Raw genomic sequence first — 12,555 nt, forward strand, 5'->3', positions numbered from 1 at the left:
CTCTGGCGAGGCACCACGTATACGGTAAAACGCCCTAAGCGAAACCGCGTTAAGCGGGGTATTACTGTGTGTGTGTGTATATATATATATATATATATATATATATATATATCTATCATGTAAATCCACAATGAAAACGTGGATAAGATAAATCTTGATAAAATCACACGGGAAAATGGAAACCTTGGGAGTATATATATATATATATATATATATATATATATATATATATATATATATATATATATATATATATATATATATATATATATATATATATATATATATATATATATATATATATATATATATATATATATATATATATATATATATATACACACACACACACACACACACACAGTATTACACGCCCTAACGGCGGTTTCACTTAGCAACGTTTTGTATCATATCTTGTGATTGCCTGTCCAAACTGAACTTTTCACTTAACGGTTTTCACATATCTGCGGTGAGTGTCATTTTCGAGGCGACTATTTTGAATTTGCTTACCCGCCACCTGCTTTGTTTCCTGTTTTAATGTAAAATTCATACAAATTACCCGGCCAGAATATAATTTACATTGCTGGAATTCTTATAATTTGGTGATCATTTTGAATATAAACATCATATATTTGGATTAGACATACAAATTTTAGATAAAAATTTTTCTCAGAGTAACTATGTTATCTTTTGTGCAAAATATATGACATTTATATTCAAAATATTCCTGGTCTTACAAGAAATCCAGCAATGTCAATTATATTATCCTAACTTTAGTTTGAGGTATTATTTATTAAAATTTAGTGGTTATCCCACACATCTCCTTGGGACGGTTGGTGGGGGGTGGGGGGGAGGGAGGGACCGACCATCTGTTACTACGTGAAAATTATTATTTTTTATTAACTGAAGATATTTGTTTTATTTTCATAAAATTCATACAAATTACCGGTCACAAGACTATAATTTACATTTGCTGAATTCTTATAATTTGATGATCATTTTGAATATAAACATCATAGACTTTGCATTAGACATACAAATTTTAGATGTAATGTTTACTCTTGAGTAAATATGTTATCTTTTGTGCAAAATATATGACGTTTATATTCAAAATATTCCTGGTCTTACAAGGAATCCAGCAATGTCAATTATATTATCCTAACTTAAATCTGAGGTATTATTTAATACTAAATGTTAAAAACTCTTGAAGGGAGGATTGGTAGGGGGTGGGGGGGAGGGTTGGGACTGACCGCGCGGCTGGAAGAGGGGGAAGGCAAGGTGGGGTGCTTTGATTGACAGATAGTGTTGTGAAGAATATTATTTTTTTTTATTAACTGAAGATATTTGTTTTGGCTGCAGAATTCATACAAATTACCCGGTCAGAATATAATTTACATTGTAGATTAACATAATTTGTTGATCATTTTGAATAAACATCATATATTTTGCATTAATATACATTTGAATAAAAAATTTCTCGGTAACTATCAATATCTTTTATTGCAAATATGACATTTATATTCAAAAATATTCCCTAAGTCTTCTAAGGAATCCAGCAATGTCAATTGTATTATCTAACTTTGATTTGATATTATTTATTTGGAAATTTAGTGGTTTTCCCCCAAAAATTTCTCTGAGAGGGAAGAGCCGGCAGTGTAGTGTGAGAGGGGGAGGGAGTTGAGTCCATTATTTGAATGGACATTAATTTGGCGACTGTATTTCTCTATTTCTCTTAAGTATTAATTGTGTGCATGTACCATCATAAAATTAAGATGTTATTTTTACTAGAAGATAGGTATTGTGTTGGAAAAATTGGAGTTTGGGGGTCAGCTGGTCTCCATTTCATTTAATCCCATATGTTATGTTATTCACTTTACGCGTTTCTCACTTTCCGTGGTACCCTGTGGGGTACCCTGTGGGTTACATTAACCGCGTAAAGTGAGGGTTGACTGTACTGTATTAGATTAATTTCAATTTAAGTACAATATACTGTAGTACTGTACTGTACATGTGTCCAGAAACATTAGTAAACATCCTGTAATTATTTAACATAACATAATACTATAGTACTTTGATTTTATGTACCAAAAATAATAAAGTTCCAATTATTGTAGGTGGCAAAAAAGACATGGATGAAAAATTTCAAAATCTTGTGCAGCAAGATCCTCGTCTTCATTCAAATTATAATTTTGTAGCCTACAAATGCAGAACTTGTAGGTAAGTATTTGAAGACAACACTGGATTTTTTGTACTTTTCTCAGTCTTGTAATGTAATGATGTTTAGCCTTTAAATTTTGCCAGGCACAGCATGGATATTTTCCTTCTGTTCTATCCCTGCAAGCAGGTCAGTATTATCTTTGTTATATCAGATACTTACATCGGGTGTTCTCAATCAATCAAGAGTAGTACCATCCTCATATCTTGAGGGTTGGCAACCACAGTCCTTCACTCTTAACGTTTTCAGGCTGTTTTTACCAATCCCCCCATGATTATTTTATCTCTGGGGACCCAGCTTTTAATTTCATTCATCCATCTCAGTTTCTGCCTTCCCCTGGTCCCCATAACCATAAATGCCTATAAATATTTCTTTTATTTTAACCAGAGTATTTCTTTTTTCTTTTTCTGTACCTTTGAAGTATTACTCTTGATGTTATTGCTGACCTTAGTACAGGGGTACCTCTTATTTGTTTTCCTTTCAATGTAACATTCGCCTATAACACACATATCAATGGCCTTTAACCCTTTATGGTGTCTGCTGAACATCTCCACTCTTCTTATCCATACAACAGTCCTTGCCAGTCTCCACACTTCCTATTCCATACAACAGTCCTTGCCCTTTTTCAAATTGAAGTTAATGTCCCTTTTCATTAGGTCCTTTAGATTATTAAATGCAGTTTTTGCTTAATCTTTTCTGGTTATGATTTCTTTCGCACATCTACCATCACAGCTAATGTTATTTCCCGATCATACAAAATTTCTCACATGTTTAAATTTCTTGTTACCTACCATATTTTTTTTATTTTGGGATTTATTTACAATTTTGAAACAACCATTACTTTCGTCTTTACAGCATTAACTCTTAACTCATACTCTCCACCTTTTTCCACCAATTTGTTGACCAGTTTTTGTAACACCTCTACTGTACACTACCGTACTCATGGTAATAGCAGTATTACAGTAAAACCTCGATTAACCGACCCTCGATTAACCGACTTTTGGGTTAAACGCCGATCCCTGATCCCCCCCCCCAAAAAAAATTTAATTATGGAGATTAGCCCACCCAGGCACAGGTCACTGACCCACATCGGGGCCTGGGGGGCAATAATAATAATAATAATAATAATAATAATAATATAATAATAATAATAATAATAATAATAATAATAATAATAATAAAGAAATGCAAAAATGAAAAAAAAATCAAGAGTGAGAAACAATATACCTATATGTATATTGTGCTGTCAATAGTAAGAGAAATAATTGAGGCCCTGCAATTGTGTGTAAATGAGGTAGAAAGTCAGATCAGCAACCTGGGACTTGATCACAATTTTCGTGATGCCATATGTTCATTGACTTTATTTACTACAGTAAAACCTCGATTAACCGACAACATATGGGGGGAAGGGGCCGACGGATAATCGAAAAGATCGGTTAATAGTACATAAAGTCTACGGAAATAAAACATACATTTTCAAAGTACCTTTTCCTAACCTACAGTGGTCCCTCGGTTAGCGAACACAATCCGTTCCAGCAGGTTGTTCGTTTACCGATAAATTTGTTAACCGAAACCATTGTTTCAATGGGTTTATGGGTAATTGGTTCCAGCTCACCGAAAATTGCCTAAATTCAACAAAAATGGTAGAAAAGTTCACTTACTTTGAGGTGTGTATGTAGAAGGCTCCTGGATGATGATGATGATGATGGGAATTAGAATGAGGGTGGAGGAGAAGGAAGAAGAGAAGGCATTGGGGTGGAAGAGAAGTCACCCCATGGCACCATTTCACCCATAAAATTTTAGTTCTCTTGGTGTATTTCAAGATTATTTTCTTTAAATCAACACTGCACTGCATTATATATTGTCAATATGTAAAATATATTTCCAAAATGACCAATAATTTGGCAGAAACACAGAAAAGCATATAGTTGAAGGGAGTCTCAAGCAAGATGTTACATCGAAGTGAAAACAGAGAGACTAGCGCCTGTTTGCTGTGTTAGAGAGCTGGATACACTTTATTAAACTAGTCCACTTTGCAGCCAATTGCTGTTTAATAATTGTTAAAATGACTAAAAAATTGAATATTAAACTTTTGATGTGAATACAGTTGTGTGCCCACTTATAGCAGTCAGGTGAACCCAAGAGGGTCCCAGCGTTAAAGTGAAGGAAATCGCGTTAAGTGAACAACAGAACATGGGATTAATTCCAATAGAAACCGGCCCGACCCCCAAACTCCACTTTTTGAAGGCACATACCTATGTTGTAGTAAAAATAACATCTTAATTTTATGATGGTACATGCACACAATTAATACTTAAGAGAAATAGAGAAATACAGTTGCCAAGTTAATGTCCATTCAAATAATGGACTCAACTCCCTCCCCCTCTCACACTACACAGCCGGCTAACAGATGGTCGGTCGGTCCCTCCCTACCCCCCCCGACCCCCCACCAACCGTCCCAAGGAGATGTGTGGGATAACCTCAAACTAAAGTTAGGAAAATATAATTGACATTGCTGGATTCCTTGTAAGACCAGGAATATTTTGAATATAAATGTCATATATTTTGCACAAAAGATAACATAGTTACCTAGAGAAAAAATTTTATCTAAAATTTGTATGTTTAATGAAAAATATATGATGTTTATATTCAAAATGATCACCAAATTATAAGAATTCCAGCAATGTAAATTATATTCTGACCGGGTAATTTGTATGAATTTTATGAGCTAAAACAAATATCTTCAGTTAATAAAAAAAAAAATAATCTTCACAACACTATCTGTCAATCAAAGTACCCCACCTTGCCTCCCCCCTCTTCCAACCGCGCGGTCAGTCCCAACCTTCCCCCCCACCAATCCTCCCTTCCAGAGTTTTTAACATTTAGTATTAAATAATACCTCAGATTAAAGTTAGGATAATATAATTGACATTGCTGGATTCCTTATAAGACCAGGAATATTTTGAATATAAATGTCATATATTTTGCACAAAAGATAACATAGTTAATTTGAGAAAAATTTTTATCTAAAATTTGTATGTCTAATGCAAAAATATGATGTTTATATTCAAAATGATCATCAAATTATAAGAATTCCAGCAATGTAAATTATATTCAGACCGGGTAATTTGTATGAATTTTATGAGCTAAAACAAATATCTTCAGTTAATAAAAAAAAATAATAATTCTTCACAGGGTAACAGATGGTCGGTCGGTCCCTCCCTCCCCCCCACCCCCCACCAACCGTCCCAAGGAGATGTGTGGGATAACCACTAAATTTTAATAAATAATACCTCAAACTAAAGTTAGGATAATATAATTGACATTGCTGGATTCCTTGTAAGACCAGGAATATTTTTAATATAAATGTCATATATTTTGCACAAAAGATACCATAGTTACCTAGAGAAAAATTTTTATCCAAAAATTGTAAGTTTAAAGCAAAATATATGATGTTTATATTCAAAATGATCACCAAATTATAAGAATTCCAGCAATGTAAATTATATTCTGGCCTGGTAATTTGTATGAATTTTATGAGCTAAAACAGGCAGTCAGGCAGGGTGGCGGGTGGGGCAAATCTAAAAATAGCGTCTCGGACACTCACCGCGTATATGTGGAAAAAATCCGCGTTAAGTGAAAGTTCAGCTTTGGCAAGGCACCGCGTATATGCGAAAACGCGTTAAGTGAAACTGCGTTAGGCGGGGTTTAAACTGTAGTATAAACTTCTTGATATTTACTAAAATAGTAAGGAATTTAAGTCCTAGAACCGATTAATGTATTGGCGGACTAATACTAAAGCTGGTTGACCGGCCAGTGCAAGCGAAAACATGTTGAGGTCGGTTCATAAGAAATTCGTTAACCGAATTTTTGTTCGTTAACCGAATTTAAGAATCTTATGGGAGGCAGTTCGTTAACCGAGGCGTTCGTTAACCGAGGGACCACTGTACTTCATTCAAGTCCCTCTATTCATTTTTGTGCATTTTCCATTCATATTTCAATACAATTTGCTTTAAAACATTAACCACTTTAGTAAACAAATATGAACCAGCACAGAAACCGTGAATAAAAAATGGAAAAGTCAAAGAACATAATGTCATCACAAAAATTGTGACCAAGTCCCAGGTTGCTGATTTGACTTTCTGCCTCATTTACACACAATTGCAGGGTCTCAATTGTTTCTCTTACTATTGACAACACAACTTACATACAGGTACATTGTTTCTCACTCTTGATTTTTTTCATTAAAAGCATTTCTTTATGGTTCTTTATTACTATTATTATTATTATTATTATTATTAGCATTAGCATTATTAATATTATTACATTATCGCCCCCCAGGTCCCGATGTGGGTCAGTGACCTGTACCCGGGTGGGCTAATCCCCGTAAAAAGAAAAACAACATTTTTTTGGGGGGGGGGGGTTCGGGATTGACGGTTAATCCGAAAGTCAGTTAATCGAGGTTTTACTGTATTAACCGACCTTTCGGATTATCCGTCGGCCCCTTCCCCCCATATGTGGGCGGTTAATCGAGGTTTTACTATCTACGTTGCGTATATTACATTACTTTATCATTAACTTTTAATCCTTCATTATCACTTATAACTTATCATTAAGTATTATGAATATATATTATACAATATTAACGTTAGAACACAGCCTTGTCTTACTCCCTATGTAACTGTGAACCAATAAGTAAGTTCATTATTTACTAACACTGCAGCCTCCTGTTCTCGGTAAAGGATTTTTTTTTTAATTTTAATATTTCCTTCATTAATGTCTATTTTTATCAAATACTTCAATAAGTTTATTGTGTTTTACATAACAAAACAATTTTAAAGGTCAACAAAGTAGATATAGAAATTTCTTTGGTGGTGTTCTGCAAGTTGTCTCTGTTGTCCATGGCAGCTGGGCCACTCGCCCACTCCGCCTCAATCGGGGATAAACACTTGTCCGTTTCATGCGTGTGCTACTCTGCTCTCTTAACAACTGTGCTCCTTGTACTTATGATGGCTCCCAAATGCCTTCAACCATCTTCATCCAGCTGCGGGAAGGTGCTCAAACAAGCGAATAGAGAAAAGAAGGTCATGAACCTTGTGGAGAATAAACAACTGCTGGACAAACCTAGGAGTGGCCAGAGTTTGGCTGTGTGTGGCTATGAGTATGGCATCAAGGAGTCAACTGTCTGCTACATCAAGAAGAATCTCTTCATCAATGTCCGCGGTGGTGGACAGGTGGGAGCCGAGGCACTGAAAGTGGGTAACATTAGAGAGGGTAGTACCATTAAGCTAGATGGATGGTGGAGGTGTGGCTGAGCCAAGGGCAGGCTGAAAGAGAATCTGAGTCTTACGCAAATTCACCTCAAGGCCGAAGTGTGCATACACATATTCACCTCAATCTGAAGTGTGCATACACATCTGCATTGGTGTTCAGGTTCTCCTGTAGGTCGCTCTCAGTGTGGGTGACAAGGGTGAGGTTGTCTGCATACTGAAGTTCAGTAATGGAAGCTGCCGACAACTTTGTTCCTGTCTGGAGTCATCTTATTTTGAAAAGATCCTTCATCCAGTACTCTATGTCCACTCCGGCGGCTAAATTGGTGCTGGCATGAGTACGGAAGGCAGCCAGGAAAATGGAAAAGACAGTTGGTGCCAGTACACATCCTTGTTTTACCCCTGTTTGGATGGGGAAGAACTTAGACCGGGTGGCGTTGTGCAGGACACTTCCGTTCATGCCATCATGGAGTTGCCTCACAATGGCGATGAATTTTGGTGGACAGCCAAACCGGCTGAGGGTCCGCCAGAGGGCTTCCCTGTTGACCAAGTCGAAGGCCTTGGTTAGGTCGATGAAGGCCATGTACAGTCGGGGTCAAAAGTCTTGAACACTTGACAGTATTTGGCATGTAAGTACCCGTAGATCTTAGGTAATAAGGAGAGTTTTATCCAATTTAGTGGTTCAGGCATAATATGTGATGCCAAGTAGTGTTATTAGTATATCCCAATCATATATGTATAACTCAGAAGTAGATGCCAGAAAGTGCTAAGTGTTCAAGACTTTTGACCACGACTGTACAGGTCACAACGCTGTTCTCTGCACTTTTCCTGTATCTGGCAGGCAGCAAAGATCATGTCAGTGGTGCCACGTGATGGTCTAAAGCCACACTCAGATTCTGGGAGGAAGTTTAGGAAGACTCGGGCGATAATCTTACCAGCTATGGACAGCAGCAAGATCCCGTGGTAGCTGCCACAGTCTGACCGGTCTCATTTGTTCTTATAAATATAGACGATGGAGGTGTCTTTAAGAGCTTGAGGGATTTCCTCCTTTTCCCATATAGTATTCTCTAGGAGAGAGTGGAGACGGCCTGTAAGCAGAAGTCCTCCTACTTTATACACCTCGGCTGGGATTCCATCAGGCCCTGAGGCTTTGTTATTTTCCATCTGTGATGGCTGTAGTTACCTCATCGAGGGATGGAGGATAGCTGAGATGGGCCAGCTCTGGATGCTGAGGGACCTGATGGGTAGTCAGGATATCCACATTGGTGTTTCGGTTGAGCAGCGAATGGTAGCGCTCTTTCCAGCACTGACGGATGCCGTCTTCAGCTTTAAATAGGGAGTTACCATCAGATGAGCGAAGGGAGGCTGTGCCATGAGTGATTGGACCATAAAATGCTTTATTGGAATTGAAAAATTCATGCATCTTGTGCTGATCTGCAAATTTTTGAGTTTCACATGCTTTATTTTTAAACCAATCGTTCTTTAGTTTGCGAAGTTTGTGCTTTCTTCTTGCGGAAGGAATCAGCTTTGGTCCTAGACTGAGGGTTGTTCAGCCAGTCAGTTAAAGCAGCACGTTTCTCATCGACGAGTTCATTGATTTCTGGAGTAATTTTCATCAAACCAGTCCTGGTGTATTCTTTCGATCTGGCCGAGGGTCTCTGCAGGTTTTTGCCATGACAGTGTCGAGAATACTCCATTCAGCATAGACAGACACTAGCCCACATCCTCAAAATGTTTCTGGGTGCTGTGGTTTTCCAAGAGCCTAAAACTACTGGAGTCTGTAAAAGCAGTTCTAATTAAGTTAGAAACTCCATTTCTTTGCTAGGATAATCCTGATTAGTTTATCTAAAAGTATGTACAGTGATCCCTCGGTTAATGAATGCCTCGGTTAACGAATTACCTTCCATAAGAATCTTCAATTCGGTTAACGAAAAAATTCTGTTAACAAATTCTTTATGAATTCTTCTCAACATGTTTTCGCTTGCTCACCAGGTGGAATATTAGTCCGCCAATACAGTAATCGGTTCTAGGGCTTAAATTCGTTCCCATTTGAGTAAATATCAAAAAGGTTGTACTATTCAATAATTTTAAAAGTTTTATATTAAATTTTTAGTCATTTTAACAATTATTGAACATAATTGAAGTACAGGAAACTAGTTTTTAGCGTGCCAAACAGCCACTTGACTCACCCAGCAGGCGTCAGTTTGTGTCTGCTCAGTGGAGGTAACATCTTGCTTGAGACTCTCTTGAACATAAACTATTTTTATGTTTTTACAGTACAATTATTGGTCATTCTGAAATTTAGTTTACATATTGACAATACAGTCAACCCTCACTTAACGCGGTCCCACATTCCGCGTTTCCACGTTTACACGGTGCCCTGCCAGAACCCAGGATGCTCACATTCCGCGGTGGGTGTACACCTTTACACGGGTGAAGTATATTTTTTTATTTAGCTCATAAAATTCATACAAATTATCCGGCCAGAATATAATTTACATTGCTGGAATTCTTACAATTTAATGATCATTTTGAATATAAACATCATAGATTTTGCATTAGACATACAAATTTTTGATATAATGTTTACTCTGAGTAAATATGTTATCTTTTGTGCAAAATATATGACATTTGTATTCAAAATATTCCTGGTCTTTCAAGGAATCCAGCAATGTAAATTATATTATCCTAACTTTAGTCTGATTTATTATTTATTACTAAAAAGGTAAACAGTCTGGTATTCCCACACATTCATCTGGTAGGGAGGGATGGACCGGCGACCGAGCACCTGGCACCAGGGTGTGAAGAATATTTTTTTTTTTTTATTAACTGAAGATATTTGTTTTAGCTCATAAAATTCATACAAATTACCCGGCCAGAATATAATTTCCATTGCTGGAATTCTTACAATTTGATGATCATTTTGAATATAAACATCATATATTTTGCATTAGACATACACATTTTAGATATAATGTTTACTCTGAGTAAATATGTTATCTTTTGTGCAAAATATATGACATTTATATTCAAAATATTCCTGGTTTTACAAGGAATCCAGCAATGTCAATTATATTATCCTAACTTTAATCTGAGGTATTATTTAATGCTAAATGTTAAAATCTAGTTTTTTCACCCAACCTTTCTCTTGAAGGGAGGATTGGTGGGGGGTGGGGCGGTTGGGATGGACCGACCATCTGGCCGGGTTGGCAGAGGGGGGGGAGGCAAGGTGGGGTACTTTGATTGACAGATAGTGTCGTGAAGAATATTTTTTTTTTTATTAACTGAAGGTATTTGTTTTAGCTCATAAAATTCATACAAATTACCCGGCCAGAATATAATTTACATTGCTGGAATTCTTACAATTTGATGATCATTTTTGTGATATCCAGAAATTTCAGAGTAATTTCAAATGCCCGCCATGAGTGATACTGGAGCCGCTCAAGGTCATCTGAGGGGAGGGAGCGCTGCCTGCTCAGATGCAGAGACTGCGGAAAACTAGGCTCATATGATATTAAATGTAATTTCATCAATTAATAATGATGTATCTGGCGAAGTTAAGGGACTATTATTGAATTGAAATTATTATAGATCGCTTTAGCAGTCTGAATAATGTTACGGTGTCCCATGAGTGCTAGTTAGCGGAAAAAGGGTCACGAGGGCTCAAGTTAGCGCCTTTGGGAGACGCGACGCTGGCTAGGCTAGTCCCGGAGAGCATTCACACAGACAGCGACGCTCCGCTACCCATCAGAAATAGTCACGCGGCCTAGCCACCTGTGCTGCGCCACAGTATAATGGCGTTTCACAGAACCCACTTCTGATTGAGCTGACCGGAGTTGACTGGCGCAGAGATTGACTGCCGCTTGAGACCGCTGCTGATGATTGAGGGTACATTGTCGCCATTGGACCGATCAGTGTAGGCCTGTCACTGTTTAGCGGGTAGCAAGGATCTCTTGAGTGAACGGCGCCCCGACAACCAAACGACACGGACCAGCATCAGCAGGGTGATCAGTTCTACCACCTCCGTGCACAACACCATTTGTCCTTCGTCACAGTGAAACCCTCTTGCTAACGTGGAAGCCAAAGTTTGTCTCAACTGCACAAGCGTGTGATTGGCTCACTCGCTTCCTGCCCATGGACGCACTGGGAGTACACTGGAGGTTATCTGAGTATATATTAATGGTCACACACTGAGACCGCGGAGTCTAGGACTCCAGGAGATACCCAGAGGAACATTTTATCTTCCTTATTACGTGGTGAAGTTACCACCATTCCTCGTGACTGATATTATCTTGACGTGTAGTTTAATAATATTTCTTAAATAATTTTGATGGTAGTGTTTTTTTGAATGTTTGTGCCATTATGGAGCCAGAGTGATACTGTGATTTGATTCTTTTAATGCCTCTAATTCTGCATAATTCTGATCTCAGGTATAACCTTGTTCCCCAGAGTAGTGGTTAGTTAGTTAGGAAGTGTACACCTGTTGGGGTGCTAATTTTTTGTTGAGTGCCCTTAAGGCCTAGTCTATTGTAGAGTATTTAATTTTTATTTTTATTACCATTCCTCAGTGACTGATATTATTTTGTTGAAACCCCTTAAGGCCTATTCATTGTGGGAGTATTTAATTTCTTATTTTTAGTACCATTTCCTAAGTGACTGATATTATTTTGTGAAAGCCCTTAAGGCCTGTTCATGTGTGCAAACAACATTTCTTAATACTTCAAATTTATTGTTGCCTGTGTTTCTAATAATTTCTATGTCATGTATAACTCTATTCTGAGAGTAGTGTTTAAAGTTTAAGTTAAGAGGCGATATTGGTGTAAATTATTATTTGATTGTGTCTTTGTAGTGTTGAGGAAATATATGTTCAAATTTTACAGTGTGTCTCATTCATCCCAGTCACAGACGCTATCCTTCATGGCTTGACAGTTCATTTTGTGTAGTAGATTTAAGTGTTCTTGTGCTGGTTCGATTTTTCTCAAAGGGAAGCTCCACTGCCTTTACCATCTATTAAATTTTAATAAACCCCAAGTCAAGTGAGAACCAGCAAATGGACCAAATATATATATA

At 37.3% G+C, this 12,555-nt stretch overlaps 1 protein-coding gene across 12 annotated transcripts in view; it reads left to right on the forward strand.

Moving 5' to 3' along the window:
• Positions 1–12,555, forward strand: part of LOC121880011 (dual specificity protein phosphatase MPK-4-like) — a 198,340-nt gene that overhangs the window by 120,417 nt on the left and 65,368 nt on the right. For all 12 annotated transcript variants that reach the window (XM_042386960.1, XM_042386955.1, XM_042386961.1 and 9 more), the window contains one exon: positions 2,115–2,217. In XM_042386960.1, the coding sequence (XP_042242894.1) occupies positions 2,115–2,217 (103 nt within the window). The remainder of the gene's footprint in view (positions 1–2,114; positions 2,218–12,555) is intronic.

Source organism: Homarus americanus, unplaced genomic scaffold (genome assembly GCF_018991925.1).
Source record: "Homarus americanus isolate GMGI-L3 unplaced genomic scaffold, GMGI_Hamer_2.0 scaffold30108, whole genome shotgun sequence".
In the NCBI taxonomy this organism is placed as follows: domain Eukaryota; kingdom Metazoa; phylum Arthropoda; class Malacostraca; order Decapoda; family Nephropidae; genus Homarus; species Homarus americanus.